This window comes from Gossypium hirsutum, chromosome A13, assembly GCF_007990345.1.
Source record: "Gossypium hirsutum isolate 1008001.06 chromosome A13, Gossypium_hirsutum_v2.1, whole genome shotgun sequence".
Lineage (NCBI taxonomy): Eukaryota > Viridiplantae > Streptophyta > Magnoliopsida > Malvales > Malvaceae > Gossypium > Gossypium hirsutum.
This window is the reverse complement of record NC_053436.1, coordinates 77735303-77762571: the sequence shown is the minus strand read 5'-3', so window position 1 is coordinate 77762571 and position 27269 is coordinate 77735303. Positions and strand designations below refer to the sequence as shown.

The 27269-nt window shown below is 30.9% G+C and overlaps 1 protein-coding gene across 1 annotated transcript; it reads right to left on the bottom strand.

The window, feature by feature from the left end:
* Positions 1-6239: 6239 nt before the first annotated feature.
* Positions 6240-6956, bottom strand: LOC107894531 (zinc finger protein KNUCKLES). Its single transcript, XM_016819796.1, has one exon. The coding sequence runs from the start codon at positions 6954-6956 to the stop codon at positions 6240-6242; it is 717 nt and encodes a 238-aa protein (XP_016675285.1).
* Positions 6957-27269: the final 20313 nt, after the last annotated feature.

Genomic DNA, 27269 nt, shown 5'->3' with positions numbered 1-27269 from the left:
TAATTTAATTAGGGAAATAATGGTGGGGGTGAAATTCAAGGGATTTGATGAGAAGGGAATTGGGAATGGCAATCAATCCCATTTTAGGATTTAACTTGAAAGGGTACAAGATTCAAGCTGATAATGTTAATGGGAGTCCCTATAATGAAATGGATCATGCTATCATGGAAGATAGCCAAATAAGAAACGGTGATGGGAAGAAAAGGCTCAGGTTTGACAAAATGGACTTAGGTGTTTCTAATTTATTAGATTCGATAAGGCCCAGTTTGGAGCAAATCAATGCTCAAATTCAATAAAGATCGACGACTACCAATAGGCTAGCTAACTGAGAGCAATGAAACTTTTAAGCTGGAATGTCCGCGGGCTAAGGAATTTGCAGGCTATTAGAAGACTTCAACATATGTTTAAGAAATTTTGTCCCCAAATTTTCTTCTTTATGGAGATGAAGTTAAACTATTATAGGATGGAAAGATGTTATTATAGATGTGGTCTTCAAAATGGTAGATGATGAGATTTTATGGAGCTCCTGATCTTCGTGAAAAGGAGAAGACATGAAATTTATTGAGGCGATTAGGAAAGGATCAAAATCATCCATGGATTGTTTGTGAGGACTTCAATGAAATATTGTATGCAAATGAAAAAAAAGATGGGGTACCGAGGGAGGAAAAAAGGATGGATGACTTATGCAAGACTCTAGAGGACTTCTCTCTAGTGGATAAGGGATATTCGAGAGCATGGTTTACGTGGGAAAGGAGAAATCTCCTAGATACAAACATTAGAGAAAGACTCGATAGAAATGTGGCCAATACTGATTGGATGAATTTGTTTTTGAATTTTTCGATAAGACATTTACCCCATTCTTTCTCTGATCATTGTCTTTTTTTATCCAAACAAACAATGATGAATGCTGAAGCTTGACGAAAAGCTTTTGATTTAAAGCTTGGTGGACTTTAGAAAAATCGTGTGAGGGAGAAATGCGAAGGCTTTGGGAGACTAGTTCTGAAAATATATGGAAAAGATTGATTTTGTTGCAAAAAGGTTTGAAAACTTGGGAGAGAAAGATCCACATGAAATGATGAGGGCTTTTGGAAGATCTTATAAAGAAGATGGAGTCTCTAAATAATTAGGAGAGAGATGAGGAAAATCTTGTGAATTTAATGGAGGTTAAGTTATATTTTAACATGGAGATCAAGAAAGAAGAAGTCTTTTGGGAGCAGAGAGTGCGCACAGATTGGTTAAAACATGGAGAAAGAAATACTACATTCTTTCACAAATTTGCATCCCAGCGAAGAAGGATGAACAATATTCACTATCTAAACGATGAAAATGAAAGGGAAACTAGAGAGATGGAAACGATGAAACAGATTGCTCGAGGTTACTTCCAATATTTGTTTACCACAAATGGTGTTGAAAATTTGAATCATATTTCGGGAGGCGTGGGGAGATGTATCTTGGAAGATAAGAACAAATTTTTAATTGAGGAATATAGGGAAGAGGAGTTGTATTTGGCGCTAAAAAGTATGGGCCCAACAAAGGCATTGGGATTAGATGGATATCATGCATTATTTTTTTTAGAGATTTTGGCATATTTTGGGACGAGACGTTAGTGCTTACTTCTTAGGAATCCTTAGTCAAGGTATATCGTTAGAACCTATTAATGTTACAAATATTGTTTTGATTCCAAAGACATCTCATTCGACAAATTTGAGAAGTTTCCGTCTTATAAGCCTATGCACTGTTATGTATAAAATAATTTCTAAGGATTTTGCAAAAAACCTTAAAAAAATGTTAGATATTTGTATTAATGAGGCACAAAGTGCGTTTGCTCCTGGTCGATAGATAATTAACAATGTTCTACTTGCCTATTAGATTTTTCACACTTCTAAAAATAAGAGGACGAATCTTAAGGGTTATTTAGCTCTCAAGCTGGATATGAGTAAAACATATGACCATGGAGTGGGGTTTTTTTATGAGCATAATGTTAAAGATGAGTTTTAATGCTAGATTGATTGATCTTATCATTCAGTGTATTCTCATAACATTATACAAGGTCATTATGAATGGTGAAGAAGAAGAGGTTTTTCGTCCTTCTAGGGAGTTGGCGAAGGTTTGTCAGCTCTTATGAGATTAGCTCAGGAAGAAGGTCTATTAAAAGGGGTTAAAGTTTGCCGCAGAAGCCTTTAAATTACGCATATCATGTTTGTAGACGACTGCATTTTGTTTGGCGAGACAAGTGTTAATGGGGCAAATGTGCTTGAAAATATTCTGATGGAGTACGAAAGATGCACGGGTCAATGTGTTAATTTTGAAAAGTCAACAAGTTTCTATAGCTTAAATGTTAATGATCGAGAAAGGCAACTAGTGGAAAACATTTTGGGAGTCCGGAGTTCAGATAATCCTGAAAATATTTGGGGCTTCCAAACATGGTGGAAAGGGAAAAACAATGGGCTTTTCAAAATCTTAAAGATCACATCAACTAAAAAATTGACAGTTGGGGTACAAGATTTCTTTCGCATGGAGGAAAAGAAGTCTTTATAAATCTATTTTGTAATCAATTCCAACGTATTCAATGTCCTATTTTCTTCTCCCAAAATCTCTTTGTGTGGGAATGGAAAACCTTATAGGTAAGTTTTGGTGGTAGAAAAGTCATGGAAAGTGTGGGTTACATTGGTGTGATTGGGGAACAATGTGAAAATTGAAAGATAATGGTGGTCTCGGCTTTCAAAGTTTAACCAAGTTTAATTTAGGGTTATTAGCAAGGCAATGATGACGTTTAATTTTTTATTTGAATTCCTTATTAGTAAGAATGTTAAAATCCAAATATTACCCGTTAACAAATTTCATTAATGCATGTTTAGGTAATTTACCTTTCTATACCTAGCAAAGTGTGTGGGTTGCGAAAGGGCCCCTTCAAGCAAGACTATGTTGAAGAATGGGTACAGGGAGAGTGGGTAATTTCAAAATTCCTTTGCCATGATGCCCAAGCGATGATCACATTGCATAAAAAGGTGAAGCGTCTGAAGAATATTTTGTTTGTAGTGGTTACAAGCTCCTAATACAAGGCCTTACAAACCCTATTTCTAGACAAGAACAAGATACATAAGGTAATCTTTACAAAAAATTATGGCTGTTAAATGTGCCACCAAAAATCAAGATTACAGTGTGACCTGTAACTTGCAATTTTATTCCTACTTTCAACAACATACATTACAAGATATTGATGAGCACATGTTCCCTTAGATGCGATGAAGAAGCAGAAACAGTCATACATGCTTTGCGCGACTATAGATTTACAAAAGAGCTCTGGGAAAATTTTAGCTTTAAATGGCCCCAAAAATTGGAAAATACAAGCCAAAAAGACTGATGCCTACATTTTTTACCACTATTCACAAAGTCAATGTCGACTATTTGTGTGTGCATTATGGGCAATTTGGATGAATAGAAATAAATGGGTGCATGAAAGGGGCAGTCAAGATGGGCTATCTATTGTGAATTTTATAAAGAATTACATCAGAGAATTGGATGACTTGGGAAGAATTTTACCTAAGAAATGTAGAGCAATAGAACGATGGAAAAGGCTGAGAAACACGTGTAAAAGTCAATTTTGATGCTGCTTATAGGAAAAATGAAGAGAGTTCATGTTCTGGTATTTTGTTAAATATTCAAGAGGAAGGGTAATAACTTCAAAAATTACCTTTCACGAGGATATTCTGTCGCCGTTTACTGCTAAAGCAGTGGCTTGTGCTATGGCCTTGAAGATGTGCTTAGATCTGAATATCAGAAGTTTGGAAGTTGAAGGGGACTCTCTTACTATGATAAAGAAGCAAGCAAAAATGAGATTGATAGACCTAAAATCTCGGTATATATTGAAGATGTGAAAATTTTGAGCAAGGAATTCCAGTTTTGTACCTTCATGCATGTGTAGAGATTGGCCAATGCAGCGGCACATCAATTAGCGAATGAAGGGATTAATAAAGGACAAATATTTTCCTGATGAACGATGTGTCGGAGTTTGTAGAGGTAATGGTAGAAGTTGATATCCGATGGATAGAGGCCCTAGATTGAAAAATCATAGTTGTAGATGAAAGGGGAAGCAGAATTCTGATGATATGTTTCGTGCTTCTTTAGGAAATGAAAGGTTTTTCCCCTGAAATTTGTTTATCAAGATACATTTGGCTTTTAGATTTTTCTAGAATTCATTTTTTCTATGCTTGCTGAAGTAGTCTAGAATATTGGGCTGGATTTAATTTTTGTTTATGATTGTTGTTTTCGGAGTGTTTAAGGAAATTTAAAGGTCCTGTCTTGGGTTTTGTTTTATTAAACCAATAGCTTTTTTAAAAAAAAAAAGCATGAAAGGAATAAAAGTTCGAGTATAAATTTGGAACAAAAAAACTCATAAGTATCAACTTGGAAGAAAATGACAAAGTCAGGAGCTAAATGAGTATTTAAGCCTAAAAAAATTATTATTTTTTGATATAACTAAGGTATTATTTATGTCCATTTTATGGTTTATAAACATTAACTCTTTTAGAATCTATTGTGCCGTTTCTAACAATATCGTGTCTAAAATTTGAACTTGCATTCTCTCGTGAGAATGTAATATGCCTTATAATTATACTAATATTTTTTAGTAATATAAAAAAAGAATATGAATGTGTTTAAAATTAGTAGATATATATTTGCTATGGTGTAATAAAAAATTGAGCTGTTCTCTGCTTAGCAAATCAGTAGATAGAGATATTGTAAGATCTGAGTTCAGATAATAATTAACTAAAAATAAATCTAAATTAATTAAGTCAATAAAAAAATAAATCAGGTTAAAAATGGTATTTTTTCAAAGTGTTTTTATTAGATAGGAGGAGCCAAAATTAATAAATATTAGGATTTGTATGCTATTTCGTAGATTTGTAAGTTTCACATTCAAATATGGCAAGTTTTATCAAATTTAATGAGAAACCATGTAAAAGCGAGCTGTATAATAAATCCCAAAGTGATCATGAATCATAACAATTCAATACTTTTAATTTTAAATATTTGCAAAATAAGAAATAAATCCTCACTGATTTTTTTTTTCATTTTAAACTTGCAAACAATAAAAATTACTTCAAAATATAACGGTTTAATAAATATAATAATTAAACATATTTACGTCTGAAAAACATATAATAATTAGAATTAAGTAGTTTTTTTTTTATTTAAAGAAAACCAATTTTAAGACAAGTTAATTACAAAGAGGAACTTTGAGCAAGACTAATACTTGCTTGGATCATAGGCAAAATTGTTAACACTACTCTTGAGATCTCTTCAAACACTGTCAAGTTTTGACCTGTATCTAATGCCAATTTAGCCATACAATCTGTAATTTCGTTCAACTTCCTGGGAATATGTTGTATGGCCCAATGTCTAAACTTCGCTAAGAGCCGATATATTCTTCTAATGAGGCTCAAATTTGAAATTGTCAAAGAGGAATCTTGAATGGTCTTGACCGCCTCCAAACTATCTGCTTAAATCATTACGCCCTTAAATAACTTATCTTGGATAAAGATTAGCCCATCGAGAATGCCCCACAATTTAACATAAAAAACTGAACAGTTACCAAAAGATCTGTTGTAATCCATAATCCAATCCTCATTTCCAAACCTTAGAACTCCTCCAGATATAGCAGTTCTAGTCATAGCTTTCACCATTCCATCAATGCATAAATTAATCCAGTTCCATCAGTGCTATCTAGGTAGATCTTTTCTATTGAAAGAAGCAAATTATTCTGCCCAAGTGAATGAGTTCTTAACAATGTCACTTGTACTCTACGAAGACCTTGAAAAATGCAAAGATTTCAATTTTTTCATATTCTCCAAGCTATCAAATCAAATAAGCTCGTTTAGTTTTATTTTGGGATACTAGTTGAAGTATTATTTTAAAAACTTGTACCAATTATTTGCAAAAGTGGATTAGGAAGTATCCCATGCCTTACTTTCAAATATAATTTCTTTATGAAATATAACAATTAATTAGTTGGCTATGATCTTGTGAATTAAAAAGCTAATAATTATTTAATCAAACCAAAAAAAAAACTAAACACAAACAGAAGAGAGTTTATTTCCAATTACAAACCAAATTTGAAAAAAAAAAGTTTTTTTTTTTTACTGAAACACAAATTTTCATAGTGAAATGAAAGTTAATTAATCTGAAATTCTATAACATAATGAAAGATTAAATTTCTGGAAACAAGAAATAAAAGGCTAAAGCTTAAGAGACAAATCAAGCCCTGAATCATCGTCATCAGCAGCATCGTTACGATGATAACCCTCACTTCCAGATACAGGAAAATCAATACTGCTTGTTGGGTTCTTTGGTGCTATAGTTGAAGCAGATGTAGGCAAAACGCTACTCTTCTGAGACTGTAAACCATCCATCACGATTCCGCCATGGCCGAAACGATAGCCGAGGGAGTTCCAAGGGTAACCCGAAATTGGAGGCTTTTGAATCATGGCATCCATTTTTATCCCAAGAGACCTATTAAAAGATCCATAGAAAGGGCCTTGAGACAGGGTTGAATATGAATAGAAAGGATACTGTCGAGAAGCTAACGCCCCTACATCCATCTCTTTACGTCGTTTGGCGATTGCACGCTCTTGTTTATGCGCATTTTGATGCCCTCCCAGTGCTTGTGAAGTTGAGAACTGTTTGCTGCAAAAACCACACGTAAAAGCCCTACTTTTTGATGATTGCTGCTGAGGCTGTGGTGATGATCTCATACTGGAAAGTCTGAGTTCAACCGATTCATCACCGAGCGAAAGATGAAACCCTGATGGTTTTGGGTGCTCATGAACATCATCAACACTTGCTTTCTCTTTCAGTTTAGTGGCATTCATCATGTTTTGAGTTTCACCATTTGAGGGTGGTGAGATGCTGCAAGTATCTGAAGAACATGGTAATTTGACACATAAGGTTTCCATGACTTGGATCTGATGTTTTGTGTAGCTCATCCAAATCAAAGATATTGTTTCTTATTTATTGATGGCTTCTGGTTTCAAAAGTGTATCTTGGAAATTATGGTGGGATATCTCATAGAAGCAAATGCATTAAAGGGATGAGACTAAGGTTGTTAATCTTTTTTGAATCAGAAAGAGTTGTTTACTACCATAACAATTATTCCCAAAATTAAGTCCAAAATAAAAAGATATGATAACAGTAATTAAGTAATCAATTTCTTAAATTACCATATGGGAATTCAGTGCAGTGTATAACTTTAACTCCTGAATCCTCACACATAACCCACTATAATTCAGCCTAAATAAATATCAAATGTCAATATAATATGAAAGGAAGGGTCAAACATATTTTATGCAAAAGTCATAGAAATTATAAGTTAAGTTTCTGTCTTGTAAGATATTACACTTAATAGCATTATTATGTCCTTCATTTTAATCCTCTTAAACGTCAAAAATGCTTTAATTATATTATTAAGCTATCGATGTTATATCAATTATCAGGTCTTTTCATTATAGAAATCGTATAGTTAAATGACACGTCTAATCTTACGTGACAAATTTAAATGAATATTGTATGAATGGATTTGTAAAAATCTTGGCTGTAATGTTTTCGAAACTTTTATAGATATTATTATTTACTCTCTCTTTTTTCCGGTTTTATTTTATGTTTAGTTTTTAATTGTAAAATTTATGTAGGAATATTTTACTTTTCTTTAAAAATTTTACTTTAAATTATATTACATAAGATTTGACATCTTATTTAGTGGTTAAATTAATGATTTTAATAATAGAAAGATTTTATTGATACAAAATCAATAATTTAAAAATATAATTAATATTTAAAGACTAACTTAAAAAAAAAAGGATAATTTAAGGACGTTTGATGTAGTTAACTCATATGACAGTTGATGTAATAAAGTTGAGTAAGTTTGGTAAACAAAAATGTTTGTATAATAATATTCACAAAGTTCATATCAATATATTAACAATGGAAGAAACAACTATGAGGATGTCTTTATCCATGAAAAGGCAAAAAAAAAAAAAAATCCATTTGCCAACTAACAGAATTCCGTATCTACAAATATTTTATGGGAAAGAATGGAATTATAAATTTTTTAAGATAAAAAATTATAATTCTATTATTTTTTAGACAACTTAATAAATTATTTTTTATTATGTAATTTTACCATATATATACATATAAATTTATTTTTTATAAAAGATAAATTTATCACTCTGCTTTACTATACATTCAATTTTGCCATTACAGTTTTGTTTAATTGAATTATAAAATTTTTGAGTCAAGTTTACTATTCAAATTTCAATTAAAATAAATTAAATTTAATAAAAATGTTTTATTTATGTAATTAAAAATTAATTTAAAAATTGTTATTTAGAAAAGATAAAATATCATTTTTTATATTATTTAAAAATTTCTAGATCTTCCTTCCATTAAAATAAAATATTTGAAGCAATAGTTTTTCCATAAATTTTGTTTTCAAATTATTAAAATCAATATCTAATTATAAAATTTTATTTAAAAAAAATCAAAGTTTGTGGAAAAATTATTAAAATTTAAAGTTTAATAGCTGATTCAATCACATGAAAGTTAAGTGGTAACTTTATTCATATTCTTAAAATATAATGATTAACATCAATCAAAATAAAACATAATGTTAGGTTCTACTATCCACTTATAGTATAGTCACAAATTTATACTATAACCCTTTATATCATCAATCTAAAGCTTTTGTTTAAAACATGCAAAATCGATTTTAACTATGGTGTCTAGATAATTATAAAATACAAGTTTAAAAATTGTAATTACTCGTAATTGAATTGAACTTTATTTTTTTAATTAATTTATAGTTAAATTTATTTTTTCATGATACAAAATTAATATATTTCATTTTCAAAAAAATGAAAAAATAGTTTAAAAAAACAATATAAAAGTTATTGGTTATTTTTTATTTACTTGGAAAAGTATTGTTTTTAGAAATATTTATGAAAATCACTTTGAAACTTTGTCAAATAATATTCAAAACCCATAAAACAAAACTCATCTAGTGAAAATAAATCTAAAAAAAAATTCAAAACAGAAAAAAAAAATATGAAAAAATTGAAAATAGAATTGAATCAAATTATAATACGGTTCAAAAAATTCAAAAATATCTAACAGAACTGAACTGGTATCTCCCTTAGATCTATTAAACCAATTTATAGAATTGTTTAATTTGCTTGAGTCGACGCCTTGACTTTCAAGTTTGTGGAATACATGCTCATGTGTAACACCCTTTGTCCATCCCAACAATCAATATGGATAAATAATGTCATATTAACAAAACGATCACCGTCACTCTATCAAAAATTAATATTTATCTATATAATAAATTTTCATAAAATGAATTTCAACATTTTTAGAGATTTAAATACATTTTAAAATCACTTAACATTATTTTCGAAAAATTAATGTAGCTAAAATTATAACATTTAAAAAAATATTAAATCTAAATTTAAAATTGACGTTCAATTTTCATATATCATTACAACTTTTTTAAGGTCTTAAAAGCTATTTTAGAAGAAGGTTCCCAAGTGAGAACATTCAAGCATCATTCAAAGTCCTTTTGTTAAAAACACATATTTTGAGATACAAGACAATATGTCTCAAGACATATATAGACATGACATGAAAATTATAGCAAATTAATTATTGACTTGCATGTCTTGAAACATAAAATTTCTGTTTAGAGACCTTACATCGTTGAAACAAAATTTAATTTAAAAACTTTTCAAATTAACTTCAAACATTAATATATTATACCAATAAATTTTAAATTATTCAGATATTTAAATATTTAAAGGTGTTATAGACCGTATAAATTATTTATTCTAAATGGAATAACATTTTCCAATTGAGACAGGTGTTAAAATATTTTATTTGGCGTAAAACAGAAAGCAAGGTCTAATGTCTAATTTAAGATTAAACTTTATTTCTTCTTATTCTTATAATATCACTGTTCAATTTGTGCAAGGCTTCTTTTTATGTGACTTGGTCATTTCATCACCTTCAATGGATTCCACGAGCTGAAATATATAGCGTAAATTGTCTAAAGGGGTCACAAATAGGTGGGTTGATATGGTTGAAATTAAAGTGTCAATGGATTTAAATTTTTTTTAGGTTTGGATAATTTTAAATTCAATTTTTTCGGGCTTAAAGTTTTTGAAATTTGAATTAATTGGGCATATTCAAATAACTTTGATATTTTATAATTTATGAGTATTTTTCTTTCCAATATAATAATTAATTTTTTTTATATAATTATAATACGATACAAATGTATTGTTATAATTTGCATTATTATATTATATAATACTATATTAACTATATTATAATCTATCACATACTATAACTATATTATAATTTAGGCTTAACGTACTAAGGGCGAGACTAGAAAATTTTTATGATAGCAAAAATGCAGTTTCACTATTTTAATGGCTTAGATCTTTATAATTTTTAAAAGATTAAATTAAATTTTTATCATTTTTTTGGGGCAATGTGCAATTTTATCATTATTAATTTAAAATTTTATAAATTATAAAAGGATGTAAATAGAAAATTTTCCATTTTAGAGGGGCTAGGGCCCTTGCCAGTCCCCTGGATTCGCTACTGAATGGTATAAAAAGCTATAGAAGCATTCACAAAAAATCAATTAAGTCTCTATGAACTTTTTGTACTCAATTGAACACTTGAATTCAAAATTTTAATCAATTAAGTACTTTGATTGTTAGACATAATGGTTGACTGTTAAATTTAATAATATTGTTGATGTGACCATTAACGATTGTTGAGTTAGTTATTCCATGTTAATAATAGTTGCTAACCTAACAATATCAAGTGTACAATAATAAAAGAAATATTAAAAATTCAAATCTATAATAAACTTATAAAAGTAAATATCCAAATTTATTTGAATATTAACATTATTGCCTAAATTCAATTGAAAACGTAGATCAATGGTAAAATATTATGGAGCCATATAACATAGCTATTTTTGGTGTTGAGAAAATAGGAAAAGGTCTGTTCTTGCTTACTATGCAAATATATTTTGTGTTAGGTGATTTGATTTGGTGATTGTTATTCACCATGAGTTGTAACTTTTTCCTCTTATTAATGCAAATCTTAATTTAATTGAGGAAACAAAAGTTGGCACTTTTAAATAGTTTGAGTATACATATTTCAACCATAAAAATTTGTTCAATATTTTACCCCTTATTTTTATTGGTAAGTATTAGAATTCATAATAATATTTTATCCCTTATTTTTATTGGTAATTATTAGAATTTATTTGGAGCGTTTGGTTCTCTAGATATAATTTATAGTTCATAATATTTAATTTTGGAATAAAATTATGATGTTTGGATTTTAACATTTCGACCATCTCGTAATCTCACATTACAACCTTCCTGTAATATAGGGTGTAATCTATTATAGCCTCTTTCTTAGGTAATCTGAGATTACAGGTGAAATCTGAATTTTAAAATAAAATTACCCTCTATTTTTGTTATATTTATCAATATAATCTTTTTTATTATATTTTAAGACAAACCAAAATATCTCTTCTTCTTCTTTTTCTTCTCTTCTTCTCTTGTAAGTTTGAAAACCATATTCGTAACCTTCTCCTCCCAATTTTAATTCCACATTTAGGTCAGTTTTTTTAATATTTTCAATTTCTAGTTGTGTCTTCATATTGCTTTATGGTTTATTACAATGAGAGATTTTCTTAATTTTTTTTTTCATTTTTTTCAATACCTATTGTAGGCTTCATGTTTGTTGATTGTTATAGATTTTTTTTTTTAAACTTATGTTGTAGGCTTCATGTTTGTTGAGTTCATATGTTGTTGATTGTTATGAGTTTTCTCCTTTTTTTAAGAAGGGTTCTCTTGATTGCTCTGAATTATTGTTTAATTAATTATAGAAAGTATACAAAGAGATAGGTAGAAAGAGGAGACCATGTACAATGGCCACCATCACCATCTCTTCCTCTTTGTTGTATTGTTTGTATGTTCGATTAACTTTCAATTTTTAAATCCTAAATTTCTTTTGTTATGAGTTTAAATTGTTTTATCAAGAACAATTGCTAACACTTATTCGATTAATTTAATATTACTATTATAGATTGAAGTTTGAAGCTGATTTACTTTGTTGTTTGTGATTTAAATTATCCTTTCTATAGAAAATTTCACTGAGGCTATAGCTTTCAATCAAATTCTTTTTTTTTCTCTCTCTTTAAAGGATTTTAGGTTTTTTTCTAGCTATTAGGATTATATAAATTTGGTAAGCTAACTTGCACTTTAGCATCCTCTTGTAGCTGACTTAATTTTTTGGCTAATGTCTCTAAATTCAAGGACAATTATTTGCGATATTCGAATGATGTGCAAGTATACACATTCGTAAACAAGTAATAAAGTAGTAACTATAGAGTTATCATAGGGATTGTATATGCAAGTCAACAATTGCAAAGTTAATTATTAACAATTTGGTAAGTAATAGAGATTTGGATGTGAGGATTTAATTAAGGACTCAAACTAAATTACACTGAGTATGTAAGCAAATTAAATAACAACACAAAAGAGATAGCAGTGGAAAAGTTTATCACTAACAAAAAATGACATGAAAGGCTAGAATAATTATTTCTCCATAACAGGCAATCATTAAAAACAATGATAGAAAATGTTACGATGACTTCGTGGCAATATGACGATTTATTAATCCAATTTCTTCAAGCTATAGGGTTCTCTCGAAGTCCTACATCAACCTTTTAGTTACTTAACATACATATGTGCCAAATTAACATCATGATCACCTTCTTAGGCATCATTCATAAGGACTATGCATATAACAATTATCTCTCAATATCGTCTCAACATGCACCATTCAAGTTGTGTGTCTATCAATTATTACCTCTTCTTAGATTAAATAATTAATTCAATTACTTACCAATGTTGGCCATGCATTTGTAAGTTGGGCATGTAAAATACTTGAATGAATAAACAATCATATGCACAAACATTAATAGCAAAGAACCAACAATAGTATATCAAAGATCCATAATCGTTCTAACAAAACAACATTAAGCAATGATAATTAAATTGAAAGCAAGAAGGCAATTTGGAATCATGTTTATCAAAACAACAACAAAACAAAAATTAAGATAAAGGAAATATGAAAGATTAATAGCCAATGGTGGTTTTTCGAGGCTATTAAATGTTTGAGAAGAGATGATAGTCGAATCTGGTGGTTCTCCATGGCTAAATTCTGCTTAATCTCTCACGGTGGCTCTCATCCTCTCCTAGGTGTTGTTCTCACCTTAATTCTCTCAAAGTTAATGATTTTTCTTTTTTGCTCCCAACTTCTGAGTCAAATGCTCTTATTTGTGATGTGTTCAACATTTAACATCTTGCCCCTATTTATACTAGTGAGCCCCCTTCTTTCTTTTCTCTTTTTAAGTGTAGTAGTTCATTGATTTTCTCTTTTGGTTGAAGTGGTTCTTTAATTTTCGCTTTTCACATTTTGATTGTAGACTAAGTCTTTCTTATGCATGTTGGAGTTGGCTAACTATGCAACATCTTGCACATATGGCGAGCTGACATTGCAAGCTGTGGACTGCGCACTTCATTCCCGCTAGTAGTGAATGCGCCACAGCTCGCATATTTGGCAATCTGCCAAGGTGTGAGCTAATGAAATGCGAACAGGAGAGCTGTGAGTTGCAAAGCATGCGGGCTGTGACCTGCGAGTAATGCATGTGAGTTTCATGTAAGTGAACTATGCATGTGACCTTAGGATTGTAGATTGCTAATGCATCGTGAACTAACTAAAAGTTTGACTAAGGTAAGTACACCTATCAATTAATAGTCTAGCTACGGTGAACAAAGATATCATTCTCACGAAAACTCAAAGTACTAGTAATTACTGTCTTTTTGTTATTTAACAGAATAAATCGAGTGATTGATTAAAAACTAAAATTAACTAACAAACACAACAAAGAATAAATCACGAAATAACTTATTAACAACTAAGAAGCAAAGCAACACCCAGGAAAGAATTCACCTAGATGAAATCTGTCACTATAAATTTAAATGACGCAATTTCTTTACTTAGTAACTTGATCCGTAGAAATCCCTAAATTATGCTAATATCTCTTTCGAGAGTAAGCAACTGACTTTAGGTTGATTAATTGGAATTTCTTTCTAATTAAAATCCTTATTATCATATTAACTTGTGCTATGGATTCTCCTATTAGATTTGACTCTAATCCAGTAGATTTATGTCGTCCTATTTCTAGGATTTCATGAGACTCCATTCAATTACGCAAGTCCTATTTCTAGGATTACAGGTAACTCCATTCAATTATGCAAGATCTACTCTTAAATAGGGTCTATTCCTCCTTTGATTTGAGCACATCAAACATGGATCAATAATCTAGAAATATCAAACCAAGAATTAGGCACACATAATTTAGAATAAGATTTAATTATTTATTGCGTAAAATAAAAATCAAATAATAAGATCAATCATAGGGTTCATCTCCCATAGGTATTTAGAAAATTAGTTCATACTTGAAAATAAAAATATCCTAGAGATAGTATAACAGAAAGAAATAAAGAAACTCATGATAATCTCCTAATGTTCAATCTTGACGGGAATCTGTTTTAGAATCGGCTTCAATGGTGTTTTCGAGTTGTTTTCTTAAGTATTCTATGACGACTCACTCATTTCTTCTTATTTTTTGTCATATATATGTCTTAGAATGCCTGAAAAACCTAAAAATTACGATTTTTTGCAGTCCAGAGTGCAAATTCGCAAAATTGACACGGATTACCACATGGTCGTGTGGTAGCTTCTGAGAGTCACACGACCGTGTGGGGTCAACTCGTGTGGCTCCTGTATGTTGCTCTGATTTTTCAATTTTCGCTCTTTTTGCTCCCTTATGTTGTATTAAGCAGAAAAACATGAATTTAAAGTATTAGGAGCATAAAATTCACAATTAACATCGAATAATCATCCAAAAATGCATTAAAAATGAGATTAAAACATGTTACTTTTAACACTTACCAAATATCCCCACACATAATCGTTTGCTTGTCCTTAAGTAAAATCCTCAACCCACATTCAAGTTAAATTCTCTCAATTTATTATTTCATCGATAATGTCTTAGGATAATTTACAGATAATCATGTATTGGAAATTCAAATTAAAATGACACTAAAGAACACAAGCAATCTAATTAGAAAATTTTAAAGCATAAAAACATATGCGTCTCCCCTATCTCAATAATTACCTTAAATTCAAACTCAATAAAAATTGATATATTCACTAAAGAGCACTCAAAGCACTCAAAGTGTCTAAGGTTCAAGTAATGTGCACTCAATAGTTGAACAAGAAATTTTATTACCATAGGCTTGCTTGAAAATCAAATGTCCACCACTATAGAATTAAATGATACATTAATCAATAGGTCTTTACAAGGTTGTACCGGGGCTTAGGTTAAGGGTATGACAAAGGTCAAAAAAGTTAGTTACAATCGAGAATTGAGTTGATAAGTTACCAAACTAGAAAAAAATTACTTGTTGAATTAAAAGAATTTACATCAACAAGAAATAAAGAATGAAAACGAGCATTTCAATGAAATATGTGTAACATCCCGTTTTCTGTGGTGCCAGAAATAGTAATTTCTGGACCATAATTTCAATGAGTGAATTATTATTTTATTATTTATTTAATGTCTATAGGACTATATTAAGGTTGTATTAAAATTTCATTAAGAAATTTTGATGTTTGCATAGTTAATTAAGTAAAAAGGACTAAATTGTAAAAGTGAAAAAAGTTGAGTTCTATTTGTTAAAGGGGTCAAATGGCTATGAAACCTTAAACTAAAGGACTTGAATGGTAATAATACCAATTAATGAGATAGCTGATGTTTATAGACATGGTTTTAATGAAATTTTGATAGTTTCTAAAGGTTAAAATGATAAATAAACAATTAAAAGAAAAAAAATGATAAATAAACAATTAAAAGAAAATTAAGTAAAGAAAGATGACACAAAGTTATCATCTTCTTTTTTCATCTGTTTCAACCGAAAATCACTATTGAAGTGAGCTAGGGTATTCGGTCAAGCTTCCAATCTTGCATGGTATGTGATTTCGGTCCCCTTTTTAGTGATTTTTTATGTTTTTGAGTCTGTTTTAGCTTAATCTAACTAGTTTGAGGGTTAATTTGCAAAATTTTTAAAGGTTTAGGGACTTACCATGAATGATTTTGAATGATTTTTTATATTAATTGATAGATTATGAATTTTTGTTGAAAAATAAGCAAGTTTTGTTAAGTGATTTTTATGAATTTTGGAATTAGGGACTAAATTGTTAAAGGTGTAAATATATAGGTTTTATTGTGAAATGATGGTAAATATGGGTTGTATCAAGGTCCCTTTCATCTATGGTTAACATGGATTTAGGTTAAAATGGTTAGATTTTAAGTTATGAGCATAAGGACTAAATTGTGAAAAATTAAAATGTTAAGGGCAAATTGGTAATTTTGCATAAATCTGAACTATGGATTAAATTGAATTCTAGAAGTACTTAATTGATTGAAATTATCTATTTAGATCAAGTTAAACTATGTTCGGACTTAGATCGAGGAAAACTTAGAGCTTTGGACTAACTCGACTTTACTTCTACGCATTAATTATTGAGGTAAGTTCGTATCAACTATGATCATTTTTATGTTAGTTAAATTGAATGCTCATTATGTTAATTTGATATAAATTAACTTATATATATATATATATATCAATGCTATGACGAATTGGTAGATACTGAGTCCCAATTAAACCTTAAGAATTCTTAGGATACAAATGGCTTGTCATTAGGGATTTCATGTTTTAGATGCTGGTCTTGAATGTCCTACTGGTGGCTGAGGTCCTACATTTGTTGCGGATTCTCCACAGCTCGTGTGAGCGGTATCGTGCAGCTTACATTCCAACCCATAGCTCATGTGAGTAGGCCCATTTCACAGCTCGTGTGAGCATTCATGTAAAGGAAAGGTTACGATTATATGTAAAGGCACACTATGTGTGAGCTTTCCCGAGTATCCGATGTAATTCTAGATGGTTCAATGGGTAGAAAAGGGAATGAAATGGTAAGTATGCAAATGGATTGAATCATGACTTTATGAAAGGATTTGTGAACTAAATGATGATAGTATATATGGAAATTTACAAATCTTATGGTTAATTTCATTTATATCATGGATAAGCATACTAACATATGAGTTGGTGATGTTGTTTATGCTTTTACTATGCTTATGGAATTGATAATGAACTATGTTTAATATTTGAATTTACAAAATCTTTCCTTTATTTTATAGATTATCAGAAGCTCATCGGAGATCTATGACACTATCCAGCAGTCAATTTGGTAGTTTTTGAGTAATTTGGCCAATGTTTATAATGGCATATATAGCTCATTTTGTAATGATATTTAATGAACGTGAAAATGGTAATTTGAAATATTTGTCCTTTTTGTTTATGTATTGTTGGACTTGTAATACTTGTTAAGTTAAGTCCCTTTTGATCACTTATAAGTGTTTGTATATAAGGCTCCTTTTTGGTATGTTTATAATGGCTTGAAAATGGTCAATTGAGACATGATTTGCTAGATGTTTAAACTAGGTTCTTATGCTTGAAATAAGGCTATATTGACATGTTTAGGTAAATGATGTTTGGATGCAATTGTGGTGCCTTTGAATGGCATATTGGTTAGGTGAATTAGGTTGTTTGAATTGGCATGATTATGTGTATTTGAATGACGCATTAGTACCTTGAAAGTGTGCACAAATGGATTAGGTAGTTATGCATGAATTGGTTAGGAAATTTTTTGATTAGGTAAAATTTTAAGTCCAAACGACCTGAGATACAAGCTGTCACACGGCCGTGTGAGACATACAACTTGGCAACACAGTCGTGTGAGACACACAGCCTAGCAACACGGCCGTGTGTCATTTGTGAGTCTCTGTGACATCCTGAAATAAGGTCTAGTCAGAATAGTGGTTTCGAGACTGCGAACCCGAGATAGAAATAATTATTTTATGACTATTATGAGGTCCATTATGTGAAAGTTTCATGAAGAAATCTATGCATAAAATGTCTGATTGCACTTTAGGGACCAAATTGAATAAGATGCAAAACTTGTGTTCTAGAAGCTTTTAGCATGAAATTGCTTTAGATTATAAATTTGAAGGTCCTAATTAGCAATTTGACCAATTTCTAAAATTTTTGAAAAAAATGGGCATGCATAAATTTGAAAGAAAGACCCTAAGGGCATTTTGGTCATTTGGTAATTAAAAGAATAAAAAGGGAAAATCAAGCAAAAATGTGCTCATCTTCTCCATGTTTGGCCGAAATTCTCAAGACACCATAGCTAGGGTTTTGTTCAACTTCCAAGCTTGATTGTAAGTGCTCCCAAGCCCCGTTTTTAATGTTCTTTACATTTTTGAAGTCATCGTAGCTTGATTGACCTATTTCCACCCTTATTTTGAAGTAGGGTTTATCTTTGAAAATTTACCCATGTATGGCATGCATGAATTTTGATGGTTTATGGAGGAACATGAAAGTTTGGTGTGTGATAAACATCTTTCACAAGATGATTTTTCATGAAAACCACTAAAAAGGACTAAATTGGAAAAGGAGTAAAATAAGTGATAAAAATCTAATTTTTATGAAAAATATGGGCTTTTATGAGTACAAGGGAAGTTCGGCTAGGCTTGGGTAGTAAAGAAAATGCATGCATGTCATTTTACGAGCCTAGGGACTAAATTGTAAATAAGTGAAAAGATGGGGGTAAAAAGGTAATTTTAACAAAGCATGAATTATGGATTGATTTGAACAATGTGATTAATAAACAAGTTAAATTTAGCATTATAGATCAAGAAAAACGCGATACTCGTCTTCATCGAGGGAAAAATAAAGTTTTTGACAAATAGGCTCGTTTCTCGTCATTTTGTACCGAGGTAAGTACATGTGTAAATAATGTGATGATGTAGTATTATTTGATGTGTTGACATTATGTGATAAATATTTTATCATTGTTATGTATGCTACGCCTAATGGAAATTTTGTAAGTATGAATGATATTATGGTCGTTGTTCATGACATTACGAGCAAGTACGATGGAGATGTTATGTGCATATGAGAAAGAATCCTGTTTGAACCTTAGGAATAGTTTAGGATACAAGTGACATGTCACTAGGAACTAAGAAATCCGGACTCATTGAGTTGGTCTGGGTTCGTGATATAGAAGTGGCATCCGAACTCATTGAGTTGGTCTGAGTTCATGATGGATGCGATACATATAATTGGGTTCCAGGCGCTGGTCTTATGTGTCCTACCGGTGGCTAGGTAGTCCTGAGTGGATCGAATACCTAACAGCTTATGTTAGCAGCCCGAGTAGTTACATCTTGACCAATAGCTTATGCTAGCAGGCCCGTGAGTAGCTCCATTGCGAGCGTTACATGTTATGAGGTAGCTTTGGCTATGTATATATATGTGGCACTTATGTACAAGTTTCCGCATATCCAATAGTATTCCGAGTGTTCAATGGGTAGGGAAATGGATGATGTGATGAAAGCCCCAAAGAAGGCATGTTAAAGAAGGTATGATTATATGATATACTACAAGTAAGTACAAGTATGTACGCTAAACTCATGAGTAATGCTTTGATAAAGGATGATTGTGATGAGAAAGTATATATATGAACACTTGATAAATAAGCCAAAATGCTTGAATGATGGATAATCTTTTGGTTATGTTATTATGCCTTTGTGTGATAATTGCTTACTATCATTGCATATTATTTGCATGTGGACTTACTAAGCTTTAATGCTTACCCCCTTCCTTTCATCCTTTGTAGTTCCGCCAAGCTAGCTCGGGGATCGGAAGCTGTCGGAGTATTCGATCACACTATCAATAGAATATTGGGTAGAGTTAATTTGATAACTTGAGTATAGCATGTATAGGGGACTTGGTTGTTTTGTGATATGAGTCATGCAAAGTTGGCCGAGTTGTAAAGGCCCTATTATTGATGATTCATTTTGTAATGGCCATGTGCTATGGCTTATATTTGATTGTTGGGCTGTAAACTTAATTGTCCATGCATGTATGAGCTATTGTCTTGATGATGTGAAATATAATTGCCTGATGAATGTATGATGAAGTATGGATTAGATGCTAGAAGATAAGAAATGACTTAATGACTTAAGATAATCATGGTCAAGGATATGTATTATGGAATTTGGATAACAAATTTGGTTATGCATGAAATTGGTGTGGAATGCCTCTAAATGGTGTGGCTAATTGCATGTGCTTTAGGATGATATTTTGAAGGCATGAAATGTCATGACATAGAATATTGAGTGTTTAAATATGCTATGTTGCATGTCATGAAACAAGGTTGAGTGTAGGGATGATTGAGGGTGACTATTGGCTTGGAAAATAGCCTGTAAATGGTCCACACGGGCATGTGTCTGGTCCGTGTGTGACACATGGTCTGCCCCACGGGCGTGTTGAATGGCCGTGTGTCCCCTGCACCCTAATTTTTCAAGTCAGTATGCTCAGTAGTAAACACACAGGCTAAGACACGGGTGTGTGTCTTGATCGTGTGAGAGACAAGGCCTACCCATATGGGCGTGTACTCTGGCAGTGTAAAGTATGCACCATTTTATGAAAAATCATTAGATTTTTAATTGACCACACAATCTGGCCACACGGGCGTGTGATACGGCTGTGTGACCCTAAATTGGTGCTAACGTCATAGTCAAAGAGTTACACGGCCAGAAGACACGGGCGTGTCAAGAGCACATGGGCGTATGGCTCTGTATTAAAAAAAGTTCCCCAAAATTTTCTAAAGTTCTCGATTTAGTCCCGAACCTTTTTCCGATGAATGTTTTGGGCCTCGTAGGGCCACATAAGGGTCAAATTGCGTATGTATGAATGAAATGTTTTTTAAGAAAAATTTTATGGCTCGGTTTTGTATGAATGTCTGTGTACAAGTCCGGTAATGCCTTGTACCCTGTTCTGGCGTCAGACACGGGTAAAGGGTGTTATAGTCTCTTACTGTTCAAGTTAGTGAGTTACAAGGCCTGGCACACGGCCGTGTGGGGCTACTCAGTGAGTTACACGGGGACATGACCGTCTGTCCCTTGTTCAAAAGTTACATGCCCTGCAGTGATTCCAAACGGCCTAACCACACGGTTGTGTGACCCCTATTTCTAATTTTTGCAAATTTTTCCTAAAATTTCCATTTTGTTTCAAATTAGTTCCAATTTGCTTCTAAGCTATTTTTAAGGCCTCGAGGGCTCAATTTAGGGACGAAATGTATTTGATTAAATGGTTTATGATATGTTTTAATTTTTTTAAATTTTATGATGTTAAAAGTTTATGATTGTACTGTAATGATCCGTAACCCTAATCTGGCAATAGAGACGGGTTAGGGGTGTTATAATATGAAGCTAACGTTTCAAGCTCAATCAATTATATTTTTTTTATTTCTTTTTTTTCTTTGAGAGTAAAGTAAAATTCAACAATGTAAATAATGAAACATAGTCAGACAATTAACCAAATCAAATCTCGACAAAAAGTGAGTCAATAAGAAAAATGATTTACAACATTAATGTAGTTTACGGGTTAGAAAAAAAATATGTTAGGATCAACGGGGTTTATTAAAGGTTAATACAACAAGTAAGCTGTTTAAAGGTTAGGCGAGTTAAATCCTAAGTGCCTTTATCATCTCAATATATCAAATCAATAATGTGATTTCGACATGTATAACTGAAGCAAGTTATAGAATAGCAAATCACAACAAAAAATAGAACGAGCACAAAAAAAAATGCTCTATAGGCTCAAAAGTTCACAAAAAATTATAGTTTGATGTCAAACTTGCAAATTTAAAGATAATTCTTCAATTTAGGGAGAAAGCCTAGAATATTAATTTTTGAAAAACAGCTTATCATGCTTAGGTCTCTCATGTCTTAAAGTATAAATCAATCAATGCACAAAAATCCAAAAATTATTCCAAAACAAAATCACTAAAAACTCAGAATTAAAGAAAATTAACTTTAATGATAAGTATGAGAAAATGCCTCAAACACAAACAACAATTCAAAAGCTATATTGCATAAACATATAATGTAATAACCCGATAGTTAGGGGTGTCGAAAATTATATTTTTGGGACTCCATTTTCGTAAACTGGACCCTTAAATATTTTAATTAAATATTTCCGAGGCTAACTTAGTAGCTAATTAATTTTTGGATTAGTAAATTTCGTGAAATTAGGAGTTATTAAGGTAGAGGGACTAAATCCCGTACGGGTTAAAAGTTGAATTATATATTGAAAAAAGTGAAGGGACTAAAGTAGCAAATTTACCATTTATTAAAATGGTTAGAGGTGGTCGGTTATGGTTTAATAATTTGCATGTCTATATATTATATATTAAAGTAACTTTAATAATGATGATAATAATAACAAAGATAATAAAATGAAAACATAATAAAGAAATAGAAAGAAAGTGGAAAGAAAGATGAAACAATTGCATGCAAATTAAAGAAAAGAAAGAAAGAAACAAAGTAGCTGACAGCACCAAGGCTTCAAACTTTCAAATTTCAATTGGTTAGTCAATTTAGTCCCATTTTCTTGTGATTTTTACATTTTTGGAATCTTGGTACTTAGGGCTACCCAACCCATATTGTAATTTTTAGTATTGTTTAAGATTTTAGATGTTGACATTGTTGAATAGTTTAAGTATTAGGGATTAAATAAATAGATTTTTAAGTTAGAAACAGAAAAGGACTAAATTGCAGAATTAATTGTTGATTTTGATCAATAGGGACTAAATGGTGAAAAAATTAAAATTAAGGGGTCAAATTGGAAAAGAGGAAGCTAAATGTGGTCTAGAGTGAAATATACATATGCAAACGTACCTGAATCGAATCCAATTTCATAAAATCATTGACTTTCTCAAGATTTCAGTTTGAACCGTTTGGAAACATAAGGATACGCGGATAGCTCGAAAAGCATATACAATGTCAACGTCCCAGACATGGTCTTACATGTAATCAAACATCGATGCCACTGTCCCAGACAGGGTCTTATACGAAATCAGATACGATACCGATGTCCCAGACATGGTCTTACATGTAAAACAAAAGTCGATGCCAACGTCCCAAACGTGGTCTTACACGATATCACATATCGGAAATCCTATGTCATGACATATGTATCCTAAGTATTCCTAAGGTTCATACGGGGCTTTTCAGACGTCAGAACTTTGTCGATACTTTTTCGGATGTCTCATTTTATTCAACTCATATATTCATTCATCATAGTTCAATGGCAAATAAGCATAAATAAACCATTTCAAATACATTTATTTGTATATAGACTTGCATCTTATATACTATCAAAGCAACATTAAAATGCACATTGCATTATTAAAAATCATATGAACTTACCTTGCATTAGAAAATAGCCATTTTTACTATTTAAGTCCACTACTAGGTATTTTCTCAATTTTAGCCCGGATCTCGATTTCCTTGATCTAACATTACAAATATAGCTCATTTATTACTCACATTATTCAAATGAGTCCATAAATCATATTTTTATAAATTTGCATTTTAACCCCTAAACTTTTACATATTTTTACTTTTTCCTCAAGGTTCGAAAATTAAACTTCATCCTATTTTCTTATTTTTTATGACATGTTGATCATTTTCCCTTCTATGGAAACATCAAATTCTCACTCTAACATGTACTTATGAACATTAGATATTTTTACCGATTATGTCGTTTTACTCGTTTTCACATAAAATCGCTTAGCAAAAGTTGTTTATCTAACACCCAACACTCATTTTCTACCATTAGAAATCAAAATGCATGCATGTCACATATGGGTCAATTTTTAAACATGAACCCTAGCTCAAATTAATGGTAGAAATGGGTAAATTGAGTTACGAGGATTTCAAAAATGCAAAGAACATTAAAAATGGGGCAAAGATGGACTTACAATCAAGCTTGAAAGTTTTACAAACCCTAGCCATGTCTTCCATCTCCATATACGGTTATGGCATGAGGAAAATGAAGAAGATGACATCTTTTTCTTAGTTATTTTGGCTTTATTTGCCAAATTATTAAAATACCCTTAATGAAAAATATATAAAAACATACCATGCCATGTCCATTTTTGTCCACTAATTACAAAATGGGCTATTTACCATTTAAGGATATCCAATTTAAAAACCCATTACTCACAAGTACTTCGTACCTTTGTGAACTAGAACACACATTTTGCAACCTTTTACAATTTAGTCCTTTTTTACCAAATTAAGTGCCCAAAAGTCAAAATTTTCGAACGAAATTTTCATGAAATTATTCCGTGAAATCGTAGACCACAAAAATATAATAAAAATAAATTTTTTTTGTCGAATTTGTGGTCCCAAAACCACTGTTCTGACTAGGCCCAAAATCAGGATGTTACACGATTCATCTGGTTCGACCCGAAGAACATTCCCTCTTCACATTTCAACTCGATAACTTTTCTTCCACAATCCACTACGGCACCATGAGAAGTCAACCAATCCATACCGAGGATTAAGTCAAATTCATCAAACGGTAGCAGCATGAGGTTAGTTGGAAAACAATGACCTCTAACCATCAAAGGATAGTTTCTACATATTTTGTCAACTAACACATGCTTGCCAAATGAGTTTGACACCTTTACTACAAATTTTGGAGGGAAAATATTTTTAAAAAAAATTGTGGGGGGGGGAGATGGGTTTGGGGTAGATGGGGGTGGGATGGGAGGGAAGTAAAAGTTTTAAGGGGAAAATGGGAGGGAGTAAAATTTTTGGGGAAAATAAAAAGTTTTGAGAGATTTTTGGAGTAAAATTTTGGAGGGAAAATATTTAAAAAATTTGGTGGGAAATGGATTTAGGGTAGGTAGAGGGTTGGGATGGGATCGGAGGGGAGTAAAAGTTTTGGGAGAAAAATAAAAATGTTTGAGGTAAAAATGTAAAATATTATAGTTTAATATTTGGTTTATTGGAATTATTCGAGTTATTCGAATTCAAAAACTCAACTTGATTCAAACTCAAAATTTGAAAAAAATTCGAGTTTACTCGAATAACTCGATTAATTTAACTCGAAATTTAATTTTTTTCGATTTTTTCAAGTTGAATTGAGTTTTGCTCACCCCTAATTAAGCATACCATAAACATTAATAGAAAATGGTGATGCAAGCATGAGCGCTTAAAAACAATAAAAATTGTCAATGTTGCATGCAACAAGGGAAAATGACAAGGAGAAGGAAGGAGGAGATCACGGTGATGTAAGGGAGGTCGATTCACTTAAAGAAGTAGAGAATCATAATAGGAATAAGAGGACAGACTGATCAAGAAAACTATTGTTCAAAATAACTTTAGGGTGCTAAAAGATCAATCCTTTTTTCGTCATTTATTTGGGTATTTATAGGAGGGATTATTTCTTTATTAATATGACGTGGTAGGATATTCATTCAACCCTAACTAAATTTATAAAAAATAATCATATCTTTATATTATCAGACTTTATCAATAGGTGTTAATTATGTCTAAATGAATTCTTTATGTGTTCACAGGTAATATTTACACTTAAAAATACGAGTAACTTAAGGCATAGTGTGATAATGATTGTCTTAGGTCACATCTGTTATGAAAATTATATTGGGAACGAAATTTGAGAACCGGTATATTTTATATCCTCTTATCATTGATGCAAAAGATTAAATATTAAATATAAAGTGCATATATAATAAAATCTTGTAATTATATTATACAGTATCTAAAATTATGAGACCTACACGAAAGTTAAAGTAACATATAAAACCATTTAGGTTGTCAGATTCATATCCTTAGAAATTTATGAATTTGAGAAATTATCATGATTTCCAAATTTTAGGAAAAATAAACAAAGGTTCCTTCTTAAATGCAGTTAGGCATGCATTTGTGTGGAGAAAGAATAATTGAAGAAATAACTTCTTAGGAATTATAGATAGATAGAGGAAGTAAGGTATTGGAATAATCCATTATTTAACTAATTTAAAAAAAGATAAAGCAGGTGAAATGGTTTTACGAGTATAGTATAGAAACAAAAACAAAAACAAATTTGGATTGATGAATGATTGGAATTTTGTGTGAATCCTCCAACACCTAATCAAAAGTTGGAAACCCTCACTCTCATATTCAACTAACAGTTAGGAGGAGCAGGGCATGTAGTTCGGCCACCGCAGTTTGCTTTGGGCCACCTAGCGTAAATAAAACTGACTCATATCCAACTCTTTTGTATTTATGCCACCTATTCTTTTATCAATCTCTAATACCAAATAGTATTCACCGTCAATAACAGTGATTAATCTTTTAACATTTCACGAATAGTCTTTTATTTTTAACTCAAGTCCAAACAACTTTCTTGTCTAATCTCTAACATTAACCGTTAAATCGAATTAGATTTAAGATATGTTTTTCTACTTGTCGATTGGTACTAATATACCATACCATTCGTCGATTCATCGCTTGAAGCTCATTAACTGAACTTTTATTTTTAAAAAAAGCTTAACAACCCAACAAATTGAATAAAAACTTATAAATAGTTTAGCGACTTCAATAAAAACTTTCAAATAGTTTAGTGACATTGGGTGCAGTTTACCCTAAAATAATAAATTTATATTAATTTTATTAATAATTTTTCATATTATTAAATAAAAATAATTAAATATGTATGTTTAATAATATTAGATATTATAATATTTTATAGTAATTTTTAAAAAATAAAAATATTTAATAATATAATAATAAACTTGATTTAAGTTAATTTTTATATAAAATTATTTATCTAGAAAATAAATTATATTTTTTTAAGAGAGTAAATCAATTTATAGGAAAATCATATTCAACGATAAAAAAATATTTTTGATGGTGTAGATGATCACACAGCATTTGAAATAATATATTATTAAAAATGAAAGATAGTAATTTTTTTAAAACATTTAATTCAACCCTATTACTATGTCAAATATTAAACCTAAAAATAATTCTCAACACACAGTCATGGTAGCTAAAAGATGGTACACATTTTTGTCTTATCAACAAATACATATAAAGACAATAATTTGGGAACAAAACGTGTTGAATA

What these genes read in the sequence shown, in the direction of transcription:
- LOC107894531 (XM_016819796.1), bottom strand. Translation starts at nt 6,956, where the DNA reads ATGGAAACCTTATGTGTCAAATTACCATGTTCTTCAGATACTTGCAGC.